Here is a 20,541-nt window from a genome sequence, read left to right as displayed (position 1 = left end):
GAGAACGTCTACTGAAAATAGAAAAAAAAAGCCAACAAAGTACCCCTTAAATACAGAAACAGGGAAATTTATGAAAATCTGTTGTTTGTCTCCCTCCTGTGGAGGGATGCACTACATAAATAACACCCCCGCCGTACCTGGGGTTAATCCTGCACCTCTCCAAAATAGCTGGGGAAGTGGTGTTTCCAGGCTGCTCTGCTGGGGCTGCCAGGAGGAAAGCTGGGCGAATGCCCAAGCGCAGCTCCGACCTGCACCTCACCTACTGCTGGATGCTCCCAGAGGGCAGGATCAGGCTCATGGAAAACAGATAGAGCCCTGAAAAAGCTTGGGGCAGCTGTACCCTTGGCACTTCTGCTGGAGGAAGGTCCCTTTAAAAAGTAAGCTTAGGGAAGAGGAAGGAACAGGAAAATTACTGGTGAGACTTCTCTTGAATTCTTTGTTGTTTTTCAAAGTCAGCCTTTGGCAAGTCAGGCATGGTGAGCCAAAGCAGCCCCTTCTTTTTAAGGTCTGAGGTTCCAAAATAATAGCAACGTACTTTGTACTGTCATTTCTGCACACAGAATCCCGAGCTACTCCCACCTATCTAAAAGCTTTAAAACAGCCTCCGCTCTGCTGCTAAAACATCTTTTTCCCATCCTTGAGGTGGCCCAGGCAGGCTGGCAGTCTGAACACCGGGATCTTTGCATGCTGAGCACTGAGGCAGGCAGGCAGCATTGCTGCCTCGTGTCTTTCCCTTAAGTTACCTTTATGAATCATTCCAGCTGCTGGGGCTCCCGCTCACAGCTTCTCACGTTATCCCTGCACAGGAGAAACGTTCTCGTGAACAGAATAGCCTCAGTGCTGGGAACCTCCAGGTGAGCCCTGCTTCTCAATACCTCGATGCGCCCAGTGAGCAACCCGCTATTCACAGCTGGCACAGCAGTAGTGCAAAGTGCTGCCAGCACGCGAGGAACAAAGTCAGCATTTACTCCAAGATCAATCGGCAGCCACGGAGGCTCAAAGGAAGGCAGTAATAAGCCGCCGTGCGCTTGTTGGGCAGGCAGCCAAAGGCACACCTGCTGCACGTGGCTGTCGCACGCCGGCACAGGGGACTGCCTCGAGAGCCCTGACACGGGGATCCTGAGATGGGGAGGCAGAACGGAGCACTCCTGCACAGACGTGGTGAGAGGTGTGGATCTGGGAAAGGGCCAGGGGTTTTAGCAGAAAGTCTCAGCTGAGCTGTGCTAAAGGATGGAGAGCAGCAAAAAGTAACGTCGTCCTTTAGTGAAGAGCCGTCATCCCTTCACACAAGTGCAAAACACGGCCCATTCCTGCCCGCGGCCTGTGTCCAGCCCTGACTCACCCCAGCATTCTTTTAAATGGTCAATTTGGAATGAAGACATCAAACGATCAAGAACTACAAAAGTAGAGAAAGTCTGCAGACCTGCAAAGGTCGCTTGGTAAGACTGAGTTGCTCCAAATAAGCAGTGTCCATGCTCCCCCAGCAAGATTACACAGCTCCATGCTCCCAAGCTAAGGAGAAAAGCCCAGATTGGGTATTGCCGTGGAGCTGCTGCTCAAGCTAGTTGCTGAATCTCTCTGACATTTATGGATTTAGCACCAAAGTTAAGCAGGCTTGACATCTAGCATTTGACAGGACTCCTGTAAGTCAAGCCAAACTCCCAAGAAAGCAAGTTGCACAGGTAATAGCAAATCAATGCAGTTTTATTGGCCGCTGTAGCTAAGATGTGTAGAATTAGATAATTTTAACAAACAAAAATAGAGAAAAAAATGGTACTTGTAAAAATAAGCTTTTCTGGAGTTTTCCAGAGCAAGGTGCCAGATACCACAACACAACTTTTTGCCGCACTAAGGGAAAACAAAACCTCAGAATGACCAGGAAACAACTATTTCAGTTCCAGCACGGACACACACACTTGCCTCTTGCTTTTGCCCACGCCTATAATCATTTTTGACTGCTCAGAAGCAAATTTAACAAAGAAGTGGCAGGTGTGAGTTCAGTTCAATGTAATCCAAATCTCATCTATGCTGAAAGAAACTGAGATTAGCAGTTGCTGAGAAAAGGGGTGGAACAGAAGCGTTGTGAATACACAAGGCACAAAGCTGAAGGACTTGCAGTAACAGCAGTCTTGAATGCATGGACAAGCAGCAGTGCTCATCTTGTCACCAACTCAAAACTTCTTGCTCACATTCCTTAGTTACTTGCAGGTGGCTCCAGCAGCTTTTCCTGGGAGAACAGGGACATATGGAAAACCTGTCCTTATGCATGGCACAGAGTTTTGTCCATGATGAAGTCTAATAAGTCACAGATGTTCACCTTCTTGTGACCAGTAGCACGTACTGCTCCCAATTGCTGTCTTCTCTCAGAAGAGATTCTGGAGTGTTTCACAATGGTAGGACCATTGCTTGGAATTACATCTCACTTTCTAGCATCTTGCTCCTTCCACAGAGTCATTCGTTGTTCTTCGTATTGAGGAAAACACATCCTGAACACCTCATATACACTCAGTTTCAAAGATCAGCCTGACTTTCACCTGGCTGGACAGCGTTTATTACCTGTATACTTCCTAGCCTATTTACACTGGAAGTCAAAAGCAATTACTTCACCTGTACAGCCCTCTTCACTAGCTTTTTCTCCCCCCCAAAACACACAACATATTATGCCTCTGGACAGTCTCCAGCATGCCTGTGCCTCCCACACTACAACTGGGCAGGTCCCATTAACAATCTAGTTTTCAAAAGGTCACATTTCTGCACTATTTCATGCAAACGTGAAAGTTACCATTCCTGAAGCTTGGCCAACAACATTTAGGTTTAAAAGACGTTACAAAAATACTCCACGTGCACGACATTCCCATCCTCAATCATTCAGCAAGCTGAACACCTATCTTCGTGACCGTTTGTGCTCTATGAGCAACACAACAAGTCTTCTCCTCAGGAGCTTTATTTCCTTTGCATACGACTTGCAAAATAAGTCCTTCAGTCTGTTGCGCAAGGCAGATAAAGAAGGCAGGCTGTGGCAATTTGGTATGTTTAGCATGATGTCAAAGAACTCTTTCCACAGCTCAGCATTGACAAGCCTGCAAAGAACCAGAAAATAATAAAGGTATAAAAAAATTCAAAGTTTAAACTGCTAAAATATTATTTCCTGCTTTTACCCTGTGAAGCAGTTCCCCATGCAATTAAACCCATGGCTTCTAAAGCGCTGGCATGTAAGTGCAAGCAACGCTGGACAGAATGTAGGTCTGGGTCTAAGGTTACTGTACATCTCTGTAGAGAAGGAAAGACCTTTGACACCAACCTTCTGAAGGATCCTTCAGGCTTCCAGACACCACTTTCATTCTTCACTTGCATGTAAGTACCGAACAGCATGCAGTAGACTGTTGCTGCAATGCCAAAGTAGTCTGTCTAAGCAAAGTACAGACAAACTCCACGTTAAAAAGGCATACTCGGACCACCAAGAACAAAAAACAAACAACAAAATAGAAAGAACCCAAAGCAAAATATCCCCCCACTCCTTGAGGGTGCTCAAAGAGCAGTCTCCATTAGAAGAGGGTTCTGGATGATGCAGTGAGCTGAACCTACAGCACTGGTGCAGAAGTTCACTATTTCATACTCTATTTATACTAGATGCATGCCTTGAGCCCTGAATATTATGGCTGTCTACACAGTCTCTTACCTGGTAGTTCCATGGTTTCTGGGTCAGCATTTCAATACACTGGAACCCAGATGTTTCACACTTTGCAGTAAACGCAGTTCCTTCAGGAAAGAGTTTCATGTCTATACTCTGTCCCAGATCAATGAGAGTCAGGCCATGAGAGAGATCATCTATGTCACATGTATCGTTGTCCAGAAACCTTCAACCAAGACAAGCAGCAGCAATCAGAGACTGTAATGCCACGACATGGTAGCATCTCACATAGTAAAGGGAAATACTTGCCTTTCTCCAAGCATGAAATTATCGGGTTTAATGTCACCATGAATGATTTTGCAGCTATGGAGTTCTTCTACCATATGAAGAATCTTTACAGCAAAATAGACTACAAATGCTTGAGGCATCACCTTTTCAGGAAGCTTTTTGTAAATGTTTATGGCATTCTGCATAAAAAAACCAAACATAGGAAAGAACCATCAGCTATACAGAAACAACTCTACATGGATTTCATGTTCATATTCATAATAAGCACAGACAGTGAAGTTCCATAAAGTGAAGAGACTTCTGCATATCACAACACAGCAGCACTCAAAAAGGAACGCAGATGTTCAGAGCACAAGTTGAGTGCACTTACCAGCAAAGTTCCATAGTTATAGAGCTCACCAATCAAAATGCTTCCATTTTGAAAGAAATGAGCAGAATAAAGGTGGATATAAAGATGATGGATACTTGGATCGAGCCTTTCTACCAGTTGGGTTGCTATGTAGAATTCCCAAGGATTGGCAGGTTTCTGGATCTGTAAGGAAAGGTTCATTACTGGGTGGATCTGCCAACAATAAAGCAGCCCTCCTCAGCTTTTTTTCTTGAACATCAGAACTAATGCACCTAAGCACTTCTGATGAAACAAAATGCTTGTATCTACAGTATTCAACCTCAGGATAGTAAACTCAACCATATTGAATCATCGTTCCATTGTGGCTTATCTGCTTTTTAATGTTATTTAAAACGTCAGTCTTTAACGTTGATGTTTCAGTCTCCTGTTGGCAACATACAGTTTGTTTAAGGGAAGGCTTACAGCGAGTTCAAAACAGGAAAACCTGATGCTGAGCATCAGCTATTTGGCATAGGGGGAGGAAAGAAATTTCTCAGACGTTACCTTTACGCCATTAGAAAGCTCTTAGTTAAGTGTTATGCAAAAATATTTATTTGCAGGAAGACTGAAATATTGCGGATTCGCAAAAAGACTTCAAAGCTATGAAACAAAGATCTGATGGGGGTGAAGCGTTGACTCAATTGCACGGTCACATTTCAGCCAGGCTGTAGTAAGCGTACACGTGGGCTTTTAGCCAACAGCAGACACAGGGTTGCATGATCTAGCATAACCCTCTTGTGCTAAGCTGACCTCACAGTTGTGCAGACTTTCTTTTTGGCAGTAATTCTGACGAAAGTCCGTCCTATCACCTGTTGCTCATTCCTGCAGTGAAGCAGCTTGTGGAAGGGGAGAGCAGGGAGTGAGCTGCTCAATCTATGACTGCCATCTAGACAAGCTTGTTTGTTAATAAAACTGCACCCTAGAGGCATCAACTAGCAGAGTATGCAACAGCCAGCTGCAACCAGAAAGGCTGGCTGCACAATACAGAATGAGTGCTGGCTGAGTGCAGAACACATGTGGAAAGGTAGCAGCTACACACTTGGGAAGGTACATGGCCCTTTCAGAGTGACCTTACAGCATCAGCTGTTGCACCAATTTAGTCCACAGCAAATGAAAATGTGCATAAGGGCATTCACACAAGTAGCCAGCCCTGTTCAGCTGAGAAAGATATCCTAAAAATTATAGCCAGGTTACTTGTGACTACTTGATAGAGAGAAGATCACGAGGGAGTCAAGACAAATTGATGAAAATAAAATAACTTTCCACACAATGCATCAGACATTGCAGCACTCAAACTGAACGAAGCTTGACCTGAGCAGAATTAATCCAGGGAGAATTAGGTTACTGGAAGACTACAGAGTTTTCCAATGCTACTTACCTTGAATATTACTTTCTGATTGTTTCTAGGGTCACTTGCATTCAGAACAGAAGCCTGGTAGACTTGAGCAAAAGCTCCTTCTCCAACCAAGCTGTCCACACAGACTGAGAGGGAACCTTCACAAGACAGAAGAGATTAGCAAGCCCCACTTGCAAACTTCAGCAAAAAGATGCAATTACTCAGCCAAAAGAAAACACACCAGTCATACATAAGTTAGTGCTTTAATGCTAGTGCTAGGCTTTCACTACTTTGCTCTTCTTGCTAACCAAGCTTTTCATAAAAGAGAACCCGTAATCACCCTTGAGAAGGAGTGCTGTGAAGTACCACATGCTAAAAAGAAAAAAAATAAAAAAAATCAGTGTTTCTATTTTTGCTTGACTCCAAAGTGCATTTCTTAAAAAGTAAACACTAATGTTTACATGCAAGTATGTTGCAATTACTGTCACACAGACTTTGTTGACAGAGGACTGCTGCTGTCCCATACAAAGTGCAAGAGTTGCATCATAGATGGCCAGGAGAGGAAAACTAACAAAGGTTTTTGCTCCTTACTCAGAACACCAGTCAAAAACGGTTGCATTCTGACTACAAAAGACAAAACAAAGTGGTCTAATTTCAAATTTGAAGTCCAGATAGTCTGGAAACTATTTGGATATATCCATAAGTAAGCCGGATTAAAAAAATAAATAGTTCAGAAGTTTCCAGAAAAGTCTGTATAAGTGCTTCAGAATGCAATGTTTGAAGTAGCTCTTACCAAGATGGAGTTCAGCCCTCGCTTGGATAGGTGGAAGAACAGATTTCCATTCAAAATAGTTGGCATAGGTGTTGAGTGGCTTACGGAGCTCTGATAAGAATTTGCAAATCAATTCCTTATCCCAAGGGTTCTCAACAAGGACTTCAGGAAAAAAAAGAAAAAGATTTAAGCCATAAGGAAAGTGTCATTTCAAAGAGGTACCACAAGCTTATAACTGAATGAGTACGATCAATCCACACTCATCCTTCCATTGCTGGTGCATAAGCAGCAATCTCCTTGCAGGAGCCACAGGACATCGTGCTTACTGCAGTGACCACCTTCACAGTGGAACAAAGCACTGCTCCAACAACACGATGCTGCTCTAGTCTCAGACTTCACAGAAGAAAACCACAGCCAAGGCTCCATACCTGAAGCTCCACCAGTCCTGGCTGTCCTGCTGTCCTGCTCAGTTCTGGACAGTTTTTCATGGGAAGTCTTGTCCACCCCAAGAGATGAAGGATATTCAGCTCTAGTAGTGGTGATCTGCTCGTGTAATTTGTGAGAAGCAGCTGCAGTGATGGCATTTCCTTGACACTCCCCTTGATTTGCAGTGTGTTTAAAAGCAGAGCTACATATTTAAGAAAAAATAAACAACTTTTAATTGGCAGTACTTCCATGCCATTTTTACCTCTTCACTAAGCCAGAGGACAAACAGCTGCACCCGCTGCCTTTGCCATAACCATAAGAACTCTGGGCACAACTAGCCATATAAAGAAAAAGAACCACCTCTACAAGCTATCTGCATCTTCAAGCAGCAAATAAATCTGTTCAAAAGCAACAGAGCCCAGCAGGCTTATCAGCATTCCTTATTTGCTCATGACTCTTATGCATTGCAATCATTGACTCCTTCCTAATGCCTGCACATCATTTCTGACAAAACCTTCTGTAGAAAGCCTCACGCTCTAGATCAAAGATACTTCACACACCAACAGCTCTGCTCAGCTGCTCCAACCTCCGCATTAATAACACTGAAAAATGCACCCCACAGCAGGGAGCATGCAGGCAGAATTGGCAAGCTGAAGTTTGCCTTCAAATGCATGTAAGCAAGCTCTCTACTCGATCAGGACTTAACCAAATCATTGAAAGGGGTGCGTGCACCTGAGTGTGAAACATGCATTACAAAAAAAGGTACTGTTGAGCCCCCCATGGAAACCCTTTAAAAAGACACCACGGGAGGTCCAGACGGCCACCAGTGCAATAATTAAGTTGCTGTAGTTGATGAAAGTCAGGCATTTGCCAGACGTGTCACTTTCACCCACACACTCTGCAAACACTGCTTCCCAAACGCTGCAGGAGCACCACTATCGACCAGCTCTGATTGTGCCCCCCCAGGGACTGTAAGACGTTTGCAGCAGTGGTACAATAGCTAAAGCACTTGTTACCCACATTGTGTGCCAGAAAACTGAAGTCACACAAGCATTTTTGCAGATATTATCACCATAGGTTCACACAGCTCTGCAAAGTGCTAATATGTATGCTAAACAGAGTCAAGCTGATACCAGTATGTTAGCTCTGGATTACTTGGAGGGCTCGACCCAATTGCAACACAGCAGACTTGCCTACTCTGGCATAAATTTGCATTGCAGCCTGAAGTCCTGAAAATCTCACCCAGTCAGTCAATGCCATACCTTAGCTTCTTAGTTTTTGTCTTCTTGCGCAGTTCTTCAGAGAATTCCAAATCCATTTGCTGCAAGTCATTCTTGGAAGCTGAACAGAGGGAGTAGCAACGATAAAACATGCTTATTTTGCCCAAAAGGCAAGCACGTTTAGACCATTATTTCCAACACAAGAAGGGAAAGTCACACTGCAACTGTGGAAGCTGCTGAGGTACCATGAGAGCTAGAACTGAACAAGCCTATTTTAAAATAAACAAGGGGAACACGATAGCTTGATTTGTTTAGAGAAGAGTATTCCAGAGCTGAAAGAGGGGTAGGCAAAAATAAGGGACCTCACCAAAGAAGGTGCTGCTGGGATTTCAGTCAACTGTTTGGCTTTTCACAGACTGGAAAATCCTCCACAGAGGTTCAGATTAGACCAGACAAAGGCTCTCTGGTCCCTTGCCACCTTATCTTTTTTGCTCCCAATTAAAAAAAAATTTGGAAAGCATAAGTGCTGGGCCTGCCCATACTCCTAGCTGTTGTTTTGCAAGGGATTTGCATTTAGAAGTTGTAGCAGTGGGAGCAATACCTGTGCCTTACTTGGCAAGGCCTGCAAGGTAACTAGGGCACAGATACGGAGGTGAGAAGCATTGAATTTGATGCTCTAAACCTGAAGCATTCACTATTTTACTATTTTACCTTTGTCCTCCAAAGCTGGCCGTGAACGCACTGACAGGTAATTGAACGGTGTTGATACAAGCCGGGCAGCTTCTGTAAAGTCTCTTGTGTTGTTTGGACAGGAAGCCAATGTTTTATTGGTACACGATGCATTCCACACTATACAATCATCCTGCAAGAACTCTGGTGTCCTCGTCTCTTCCTAGACAGGAAAATAAATACACAGACTTAAGCTAAGCCATCAAAACTAACCTGTCAGATCTGCACTGTGACATGTTAGCAGTCAGCCTCAATAACACAGTGTTATGTGTGTGTGTGTGAACATGCAAAAAAATTAAGGAATGGAGTGGCAATATAGCCTAAATCACAGGCTTATGTGGTTTGGTTCTGTATCAGATCTGCATGTGGGCAGTAGTCAACTTCACAGCAAAATGCTGGACGTCAAGAAATTGCCATAGTAGTCTGAAGAAGCCTAAAGTTTAAGCAGCCTAAAGTTCAACTCTTCTCCACAGCTATGAGAAGCACGAGGTGGTTAGCACAGCTTCAAGCACCTCTGGCTCCCTGTCATTCCTTTCCTAACACAGATGCCAAATCTACACATCAGCCACAATCAGATTTGTTCTGGAAACAGAAATCCCCCTCTTAAGCTCCTAGGTTTGTTCTTGTTATAAAATGAAAATTAACTGAAAAAGCTCATCTCATAGGCAGAAAACAGAAAGGGGTATCGAGACTTGAACGAGCTAAGCGTAGCAGGACAGGGATGGAACAAAGGCAGCTGCCCTCTAAATACCCAGCCCTTGCTGTCAAGGCCAATTCCTGCAATAAGATGAAACACTCACTTCTGTGCAATCAGTCAAGGGCCGCTCTCCAATATTTCTGGGCTCTTCTGTCTTGCTTTTTGGTGGTGGAATCCTGACAAAACAGGTAGGTTAGAATAACTTTACCCTAAAACCTTTTCAAAGGAGTCTAATGGTAAGACAGACTTGTAAAGAGAAATCCATTTGTGCATAACCTAGAGAAGTTGCAGTAGCTCAAAGAAACTAGCTATCCACACTCAGCCTGAAAATTAAGGGCCTGAAGTATGCTGTCCAAAACAGGAAAGTTATGTCATTCTACAGAGAAGCAACTGCAGCTTTCTGGTGCCACTTTGCCACAGCTCACATTGATTTCACTCGAGCCAATCCTGATATTGTAAATAGTCATAGAAAATTTGTACACCTAGAATTGATTCTATTCCACGTCTTCTTAACGAGCCTTACTCAGTTGGTTTTTTTCCTCCTTACCCATTGTTCTCTTTTTCCTCTTCATCTTCAAAGATAGAAAACATGGGTACAACGGGGGCGACGATGTTAGTTTTCAAGGTTCCATCAAGCTCTTAAAAATAAAAGATCACTGATGTTCATAAAAATTCACATTTCCCCCCCCTAATTAAACAGGTGATGGGATTGGATTCGCAGCTTTTCTTTCGGGCTACTGCACTTTTATGTCAGGCACAGATATGGCAGAGCAACGCACCTATTAGTAGCTATGATTCCCGTTCTGAGGAAGGTCAGTAGCTGGATGAATTAGTTTGGGCATACAAGGACTTGAAATAGAGGTACTTTCTTGGAAAGCCCAGACAAACTTGAAGAAAACAAAGCAGACTGGCAAGGCAAACGTGCAAGTGCTTGACGCAGAGTGTGAGATGCCGTCATGGCTACCTTCAGCTACACCAAGACGGCCTTCAGAGCTGCCACTCAGCTGCTCTTTCCAATGAACTTTTGGAAATGCACGTGACTTTTCCATCTCAGAAACAAAGTATCCAGGAATACATAAGCTTTCTTGGCTGCATCTGGCCGGTTACAAAATATCTCTGAACTCACTGTTGTCTGAAAGCCCAGCGCTGGTTTACAATCTCAGCTGTTACAGATAAACTGAAGATTCAGGGACTAACACCCAGCCTGCAAAACGTTCTAAACCAAAAACTCTTAAAGTAGCAGCTGTGCCTTTTTCAAAATTAAGACTTTAAGTGCCACTAAAATGTCTACAGAGAACCAGCATTTAATTAGGACATTAATAGGCTGCTAGTAGTAAACTCATGCCTAAACTCATGCCTTCCTCAGACTGTGCACTGCCATCTAGAACCTTGTCAGTAAATTCATTATCAAGTTAAGCAGCTGCTCCTTCACTCTACGCCTACTTAAGAAACTTTTTTTCCTTGCAATTATGAGGCCTGGGTGAGCAGGAAGGAAAGGGGTGAAATCTCGTGGCAACAGAAAATAAAAGCACGTACCACTTTTGCAGAAAAAGGCTTCAAATTGCTCCTCGCTTTCTTCCAGAGGAGATGATTCAGGGAAGACAGGTGTTTGAAATACATCCATTAGAAATCCTAAAAACAAACAAACAAACAAAACCACCCAGAAGAAAGTATTGTCAGAGGTTTTTCCACTGTGTAGTAGTCAAATCAAATGCCAATTATTACAATTCTTAGCATTTATCAAATGCCAGTGATCAATTATTCTTTGTTATTTCATTTGAACACTGCGTAACTGAACAAAAACAGAAAGATCAGGCCTAGCCAATGCGTAACCGTTGGTGCAATGACTTTTCTGCTCTTGAACCTCTCAAAGATGACACTTGCAGTTCTTGTATTATTTTTTGTCTTAATGGCCTGGGTTGAAAAGGACCACAACGATCATCTAGTTTCAACCCCCTGCTACCTGCAGAGTCACCAACCAGCAGACCAGAAGGAGCAAATTATTTATATTCTGAAGGAGCAACTTCCTTATCTTACTAGAGATTGGGATATCTAATGAACAGCTCAAGGTCTGCATTTTCTTTTTAAACTCTTTATAGGTTTATCTGCAGCTGCAGTTGTTTGCTACATGGTAGTAGTCAAGAGGCTTACTATCACAACTGAAGAACACGATAGGAGTGACAGGAGAGGAGAAGGACAGAACAGCATCAGGACATTACCACTCCACATCTGACATCAGAAACAAAATTGCAATTTCCATTTCAGTACTTTGAAAAAAATCAGTGTTTAGAGAAGATGATGTACAGATGTTTAATAAACAGGGAGACCTCTTGCATGAGGTACCCCTGTATCAGCTTTGGAGGGAGCTCAACTTCAACCCAAGTGATTAACTTCGGATCATTCTCCCATGTTAGCCTGCGACAGGTCTCAGAGTCACTGACAGTGCTGACAAGAGCCCTCAACTAATAGGCTGCACAAAGCAGCTCAGCCTGGGGCCAACAGTGTGTTAATGAAGCATTTCTCACTTGAGGTAAGTTCTACTCCAGTTGAAGTATTGGGTCATCCACTCAGTTGCAGAAGAAGGGCATGGTATCAGTGCCACTGATTTTACATTTTTTCCCCTCTTTGAAAGAACTGTATAAATGCCCATTTGTAGAAAACCTCATTGTATATTCTGCTCCACTAAAATTACCAAGCAAGATCCCATTCATTCCAGTGAAGCTAACATGTTATTCCAAATGCTTACCCAATGCTTCTTTCGTATGAACTGTTGGTGAAGGTTGCACTTTGAATGGCGTTGCCTGCATTGCTCCTCCCAGTGAGGTGTTTGGTGTAGCCTGAGAAGCATTTCCAGAAGCAAAGGAAGCATTTCCAGCTCTAGATACTGGAAAAGGAAACAGTGAGAGTATTTCTAAAGTAGCCTAGGATTGATTGTTAACATTTCAGTAGCCAATAAGAGAAATAAACAAGAAGAGTAACAGAATGACAACTCAGAGGTTTTGTAGAGCAGACTTTGGCTTATCTAGTGATCTGCTTGTTGGGATCCCAGAGGAGACTACCCTGAAGGGCAGAAGGGACCTCGGACAAACATCTGGTCTTTGAAGACATTGTTACCAACTCGCAGGAAATATCCATTCTGACACAGTGAGTCAAGCAGACAGGAAGCCAGCAAGGACAAAAGATCTCCCAGCAGAACTCAAACCAAAAAGAATTGCACAAAAGTGGGAATAGGAACCCGATACACAGAAGAGAGAATGTGAAATTGCCCCAAAGTGGGAGGAAAGAAGCTTAGCTAGGATTGGAACTGGTGAGAGATGTGGCAACAAGGGCTTTGTGTACAAAAAACTAGGGAAACTGAGGAAAGCAGGTTCACTACTCAGTGGGATAGGTGACTTAGTGAAAGATGACACAGAAATGCTTTGTCCTCATTCTTACTCTAAGGCCTGCCCCCAGGTCCTCAAAAGTTGTGGCAGAAAGCTGAGGAAGGAAGCATTACATGGGAAGCCTGGAGTTCCCAGTCAGACAAGGTTAGTTTGCACAAGCTAATGAAGTATATAAACAGCCTGTAAGCAGTGGCAGTTGGAAACTGGAAGGGATTAGCAGGCCTTACAGTCTATAGCCTATTTCTGCCTGTACGAGTCATCATTACAACCAGGTTACAGCTGTATTTCAGTATGTTGGTCTCATTTCTCTGCCATATCACCTCTGCAGGTGAGTAGTGGAATTGAAAACACACTCCCATTAACTTCCCTGCTTTAACCTGAGAAAAATCCTCTCTCAAGGGCAAATCATCATTTCCTCACTTAAAAGATGACATCTAAAACAAATTAGCAGAAGACTCATCTTCTCTGAAATACCACAGTCCACTAAAACCAATATCTACTGGTGGTGACTGTGACCAGTACTGATGCCTGACGAGAAGGCAAAAACATAAGCAACAGTCAACTAACTGTTAAAACTCCTATCGAAACTCCTTTGAAATTGGAAATATGAAATACCATCTTGGCCATCTTAATGCAGAACTACAAGTAGTAGAGTGATTCCAAGGGAAGCTCAGGAACTCCTGATTCATTTCCTGCTCCTACATCCTACCCTCTATATGTCAGGTATGTATGATGCATTCAACAGACTTCTAGACAAAAAAATAATTAAGATCCATCCTACAGAATTCTTGCTATAGACAAGACATGGGGGATCTCATTTTACCTATATACAATCAGAGTTTTCATAATTCATTTGGGAAGGAATTTCAATAGTTAAGCGCTCTTTAAAGTTAGAGAATTTGTCTTATTTTAAATGGAATGGAAATATTAAGACTGGAACAGTGTCTTTCCATATCTGATGTAGGACTTCTGGCATGAGGTAGAGCTCCCCCATCATGTCTCACACACATTTATACTGAATATTAGGAGCTCTCAAATAAGATGGTCTATGTCCACCAAAACTGAAATGCTACATGCTATTCATCCCCAGCCAGTGAAGACACACCAGCTATGTTGGTCTCTGTCAAAATTTACTTTATTACCTTCCACATCCACGCAAGTAGTCAGTCCAGTGGATGATGTCTTCTTAGAGTGCCTTCAGAAAAAAAGATTAAAACACATTAGCTTGAAATAAATGCCTTTCTTTAAATTCCTGGACTTGATAGTAACAGTAACCAGCAAGGTTACTAACCAGTAAGAAGGCCTTTCCCAGATTTAAAACAAAGGAAACATCCTGCCACTGAATTGTTTCTTTTATTAGCTGCCATATAACCCAAAACACGAGAAATAAATACAAGCACTTTTTTCTCCTCCAGAGACCTTAGAAGCCAAGATGTAACATCTGGGATTTGCATGAACTAAGCACATTCCGTAGTTTATTTCAGGCATGCCAGGGACACAAATGCTGAATAAACACTTTCGTTATGCACTGAATTTACTCTTGGTTACTACAACTAAACACAACTAAAACACAATGTAGAAGGAATTAAAAACTGAAATGAGGACCATAACTTATAAAAGTTTGACCCATGTCTTCTAGTTATTGGTTTCCACCAGTTCTTAAGATTTTTTCAGAAGAGGAAGAAAAAGGCTGCCTTTTTTTTTTTTTTTTTCCCTCCCAATTTAATTCTCAGTTTCAAGTAAAGACACAGAAGGCTTGATAATCTGCAGGGCATGAATTAGCCTTTTTATACATACCCTTCTCTGGTGCTCCACTGAACAGCTGAGTCAGGTTGTGCCTGATCCTGAGCTGAAACCTTACTGAAAGGAGGGTGTGACAAACCATTCTGGACTTCTCTAAGCTCCTGTTGAGTTGTGGTCTCGTCCTTCTTGTATGGTGCTTTCATCAGGGAGGTTGATGCCATCCTGGGGCCAGCTGGTTTTGCTGACTCCAGTGTAAGAGATTTTGATAACAAAGTACTTGACTGAGGCTGGTCTGGTACCAGAGCTGAGCTTTGGCAAGGTGCCATCCAGTTCTGTTGCGGAGCTGCACTGAGTGCCACATGTGGATGCACCTTTAGGAAAAAGAAACAGTCTCTTAACCCCCAGAGGCCCCACATGTGTGTAACCATTGCTAGTTTGCATAACTTGTAACTGCTTCTTGCATTTAAGAAAACTTTCAGAGGCAATATCAATCTTTGAGGCTTAGCAATTAAAATTCTCTTCATTATGTATTTCAAGTTACGCCAGGTATTTATGGTAGTCAGATATTGCAGCCTCAACTTCCAGATTTGGTTATCAAAGCACTCAGGTTACCAGGTGAAGCACAGTTAAGTTTTAAGAGAGAGTTTTGTGAGGACTGCTCCTATTGAACATAATACACACTCACCACTGTATTATTTGGTGCAACAGATGTTGCAGGTGCTGGTTCCAGCCTAGTTTCCTCCAAGCTTTTGGTGAGCTGAGTGAGCTGTTCCAGCTTCTGCTGCAGGGCTTGCAGTTCGAGGACAGCCGCTTCTTTTTTCCTCACAAACTCCTTATCTTCCTCTTCTAAAGAAGAATCATTGATATATCATAAAACAGGTTGTTTTTTTTTTCTTTCAACTTTTTTGTTTTGTTTACAAAGATCCAAGCTGCAGAAACCCAGGGATGAGTTTAAATTCTAAATAACAACATCCGGCCAGTTTGGGAACTGAAGAATTTGAAGGTAACCAAATACCACCACACTTCAGTCACTCGGCATGTTAACTGATACTTCCAAGCTCGTTCCACTCTGCTTTTGAACAGGGACACTAACTTGGGCTTTCATAAATTTTGCAGGCTTTAACAGAGTTTGAAAATACACGAGTACAGACAGGTACTAGATTTCCAACACTGTAAGAATGCTTTTGAAATAGCTGGATGGAAATGGAAGAATACCCTGTTCTTTTTGTCTTTTGAAGCGCTTGTATTTCTTGAGGTATCGGTTGGCTCTCAGCTCCTCAAATGAAAGTTCAGAGCCCTCACAAATGAGCAGGTTTTTGTCATACATTGCAACCTGTTTGCATTCCACAGCAGAAGGCAATGATGTGGGAAGAACTTCAGATTTAGAGATGTATGTAACACAGGTCCTGTGAGGAAAAATAAAGGGTTCTATGTCAGCACAATGGTTTTGTTCTGAGAGCGTGGTAATTTTCCCTACAGAGAACTGGCATATTGTTTTCTTTTTGAAACTTACACTTGTCTTCCATCAGAGGAGCAGGACTGAGTATCAGCAGAATCAGGACCCTAAAGGGGAAGAAAGAAATCCAATATTATAGTTAGCCATCCATTTTGACAAGACTAGCAACCAGAAAGTCCCTAAGATTGAATTCTGATTGAAGAAGTGGCAACTCAGGCCACGAGTGTAGCAACAGCAGACCAGAAAGAGTCATACAAGTTGTATACAAGAAATCTATTCCTGAAGAATTAGCTGTGTAACAGTTAGCTGTGATCTCAGATCTTTTGAGAGATGAACAAGATCCCAGAGAATCCAGACAGACAGATGTAGATCTGGAAACTACAGTCCTCAGAAGGATTCTGGGACTACTTGAGCAGAAGATTTTGATTTCAAAATGCTAGGAGCCTAAGTTAGGGACCACTTGGGTTTGTTAAGAAAAGACTGGACAGCCGTCTCCGACTTCTTTCTTTGACAAGCTATCCAATTTCAGGGCTGGGGGCAGGCAGCAAGTCTGATAACTTTAAGCTCTATTCCATCATTCCATGACACCAGTCAATACTGGCAGGCGATGTCCCCCGGGGTCACACTTCATTTCTTGTGCCAGAAAAGCTGTGAAGAACCCTACCTAGCTTTGCCATACCTCGGAAGATCAACAGTGTTCCGTTCTGGTACTTATCTAAGATGTCTTAGAAATAACATGGTTTCTCTTTTGGTTTTATTGTGGGGAAGGGGGTGAAGGAAGGCAACAAAAGGTTGACAGAGTTTGGGCTGTATAGTTAACAAAAACTTCTACTGGGTACAAATAGAAACTTAGGTGGAAGTTGCTGCAGACTGACCTGGCAGGTTACAGCATCCTGCTGACATTTCCCCTGCAGAGGGGCTCAGGGGTTGTGGGAGAGTCATCTCCTAATGATTTCCTAGATCAACAGGCTGACCTCTAAAAGAAGCCACCGCTGAGGACTAGTTGAGAAATTTCTCTTCCTCAGGAATTATTTTTTATTCATTCTTCAGAAGCATACAAAAACATAATTTGAATTTCACAGAAATTCAGTGACATCAATATTCAAGCATGACTGACAAAATACTATTGATAATATTATTCCTCCAAAACAGGGGTAGCTAGATAGATCACATTTTGTCTGTGATTACTGGAAACGTGCTGAGTGATTAATAAGCACTTCTATTAGTCAAAAATATTCCTATGAAGATGTGATGCTTAGAGCATAAAAAACACCACTAAAGTGTTCATGGAACCTGGAAGATTTGTTAGAACATTCTGATTTTCTTATCCAATGACACTCTCCAATGTAAATGTTATATGAGCATCCCAGTCTTCCTTGTACTAATTTACTTCCCCAGTTTGTTACCTGATTCCTGCACGTGCTTGCCAGATCATTAAGAACTGTAACACCTGTTTGAGGAGCCATTTGATTTTCAGCATTTGAAGTTTGGAGTGGTTTTACAGTAGCAGCACCTGGGACAGATTATATTGGCTTGTATTAATAAAGATTTATCATTTATTAATAACTTCAAACATTAGAAAACTAATATCTCTCTTTGAACACACTTAAGAAAACAGAAGAAGATCAGTTTCTACAGGCAAATTATTACACTTGTAGCCACAGACTAGCTGTGAAATTCAATGATAACCCACTGTTCAGTCTTCTACAATGCATGTTGTTACATTCTCAAAGAAAAAGATGCTGTCATTTTCACTATCAATGACAGAACACTCAATCACCACCCAAGTCTGATAAGGGGCACGAGCTTGCCACTAAGCTGAACTTTAAGTTTTGTTATTAAAATACTATTAATCTAATTTTACAGTTGCTATTCAAATTGTTTCTGATTTTGATTACTTATACTCCCAACTTTATTACTGGAACAGTAAAACAGTACAGTATTGAAATTGCGAGATCTCAACCTTCAGTTGCTTCATGAAATAAACCTCTGCTGGATGCTTTAACATCTTAATGCTATGGAATAGAACCAACATAGCATGTTTCCTGTGCAGAGCTCTATGAAGTGAAGACCCACTTAGAGATCAGATTAGCTGAGAGAAACAAAGCACGCAACAGCTTCCTTCACTATGACAAAACTCACCGACTGAGGTAAAAGGTTAATCTAGCTTAGGTACACCTCACAGCCAAAGATCTGTAGCCTCACCTTGCAGAGAAGGATTCCAAGGATCATAATTCTGCAGCCAGCTAAATTACAAGAAACATCAGTTGTTATTAAGTAACCTGTCCCCCATTCCTTCCCATCCACCCCCAGGAACCTTTGTTTTCCTTACACAACTATTGTGCCTAGAAACATTACCCTAAAAATACTCAGAGTAGTTACAGGACCCTTATTGTTGTACACTGACGTGTACTGGTAGTTTCACATCTGTAAGAATAAAAAAGCTCCACAGTACACAGAAGAGTTGGAAATAGGGTTGTTTTATCATCAGAAGAGGAGGCATCTCCTGATAAGCACCAACTCCAGCATTTCCAATGTCTAAATGCTGAACTCCAGCAGACCCACCTCTCTGCAAAGTAAGAAGTACAAGGAACTGAACCTACATATGATGATCAACATGCCCCCAATACAGACTTCAAATTCAACTCAGATCAGGAACTGATGTCTAATTCCACTGCAGTTCCAGTTATTGCCATTGACCAGAAGTCGAGGAATATCCATGTCAATTATCAGCAGAACTGCGCATCCAGCAGGCAGCCATTGGAAGTACACGCAGCTACAGGGTGATGTACATCCAGCTGACACACCATCATAAGCACACAATCATTTGACAAGTTGGATGCCATTAGCACGGCCAATTACTCCAGCTTTTAACTAACAAAGCTCACGTGTAGAATCACAGAATGGCCTGGGTTGAAAAGGACCACAATGCTCATCTACTTTAAACCCCCTGCTGTGTGCAGGGTCGCCAACCACCAGACCAGGCTGCCCAGAGCCACATCCAGCCTGGCCTTGAATGCCTGCAGGGATGGGGCAGCCACAACTTCTTTGGGTGTAATAAATCCAGAGCAGGTTTGTGAAGTCAAACAGGCTGTGCTATGATTTTTAATCTATTTTAAAAAGGACAGGAGATGAATCAACCAGATGTAGCATTTTCCTTTTCTCAGGCCTCCTCCACTGAAGGCACTGCATTGGAGGCTTTCTCAACATACCCCCCAAAACAGCCAGCAAATAATGAATAGCAAAGAATCATTGTTAAGCTTACACCCACATTTCCCAGCAGTAACCATTGGTCTGCCTCTCCTATAGTACAGCATACCCAAAGGAAAAAAAAAAAAAAAGCAACAAACACCCACAACTGAACACTATTTAAGTATTTCAGTAAATAAGAGATGTGTCAGAATTACCAGTACAGCTGTTGCAGGTTCTCTTGTGGCTGTGCCTGGTTGCGGAGTCCTTTTTGAACAACAGACACCGCACACTGCACGAGGCCTTCTTTTACAAGCTGCTGAGCCCAAGCAATATAGAAGGCAGAGACGTTTGTGCCAATTCCCTGACCACACAGGTAGTCAAAATACACGCAAGGAGGGTTGATGAACTCTGCCTGCATGGGACAAAGACACATAACCCATGAGCTGTTCCATAGGCATTCAAGGAAATCACAAGCAAAACGGAATAACGATTTCTTTCTTACAATAGTAGGAAAGCAGTATTTTCTAAAGATACAAACACAGTGCCTTTCTTGCAGTGCAAGCAATTCGGGGCCCAGTGAGCCACAGGAGAGAGGACCCCCTCCAAGAATTCGTGCACAAAGACACACAACTTCGGAAGCAGAAAAAAGGAGCTGCAAGCTGCTTTCAGCCACAGAGCCGCCAAGCCAGAGAATAGCTTTAACTTCTTAGGACAGCTGAATTTTCCTAAGACCCTAACACCTACCAGCTTAATGCAGCAGCTCACAAATCTGCCATCCTGGCGGTACTTCTCGTCGGCCAGGAACGCCTTCACAACCTGCTCCAAGAGAGACGGCAGGCGCTTCTGTTGTTCGTGAGGCGGCAGCGAGCCCTGCACCCACCGCACGTACCTGAGAAACGAACAGGCGGGTCAGAGCCGAGCCCAGTCCAGCCCCACAGCAGCGCCCGGCCGCCGGCACACCGACCTGTCCCACGGCTCCAGCGGGTCGTTCCCTTGGTAGTTTTGGATCTGCGCCTCGTAACTTCTGTAAAACAAACAACGGTCCGACCGGGCCGAGGAGCTGGCGGGCTGAAGCCCGTACGAAAACCCCGCTCCTCAGGCAGCCCGCCCCGCTTCCCGCCACGTCCCGCTCACCGTGCGATCTTCTCCTCAGCCATCCCTGCGCCTCCCGCTCCAACCGCCGCCGATTTAAACTCGCCGCGCATGCGCAGTACGGCCCGGCACTGCACCCCTATTGGCCCTCCTCCCACCAATCCCACTCACCTTCGCCGTCAGGTCCC

The 20,541-nt window shown here is 43.2% G+C and overlaps 1 protein-coding gene across 1 annotated transcript; it reads right to left on the bottom strand.

Annotated features, from left to right (window-relative positions):
• Window positions 1–2,884: 2,884 nt before the first annotated feature.
• BUB1 (BUB1 mitotic checkpoint serine/threonine kinase) lies at window positions 2,885–20,418 on the bottom strand (the record flags this gene model as incomplete). The annotated part of the gene is made up of 25 exons (XM_079532768.1): window positions 2,885–3,080; window positions 3,302–3,408; window positions 3,680–3,857; window positions 3,941–4,098; window positions 4,290–4,451; window positions 5,686–5,801; window positions 6,437–6,577; window positions 6,844–7,043; window positions 8,104–8,182; window positions 8,773–8,953; window positions 9,591–9,663; window positions 10,035–10,125; window positions 11,024–11,119; window positions 12,234–12,371; window positions 14,013–14,065; window positions 14,668–14,984; window positions 15,299–15,459; window positions 15,829–16,019; window positions 16,127–16,176; window positions 17,476–17,582; window positions 18,275–18,315; window positions 19,477–19,673; window positions 20,006–20,150; window positions 20,226–20,285; window positions 20,396–20,418. 25 exons carry the CDS (start codon window positions 20,416–20,418, stop codon window positions 2,885–2,887), a joined length of 3,261 nt encoding a protein of 1,086 aa, XP_079388894.1.
• Between the last annotated feature and the right edge of the window lie 123 nt (window positions 20,419–20,541).

This window comes from Tetrao urogallus (assembly GCF_951394365.1).
Source record: "Tetrao urogallus genome assembly, chromosome: 2".
Taxonomy (NCBI): domain Eukaryota; kingdom Metazoa; phylum Chordata; class Aves; order Galliformes; family Phasianidae; genus Tetrao; species Tetrao urogallus.
The sequence above is the reverse complement of the archived record's forward strand: the minus strand, read 5'-3'. Positions and strand labels throughout refer to the sequence as shown.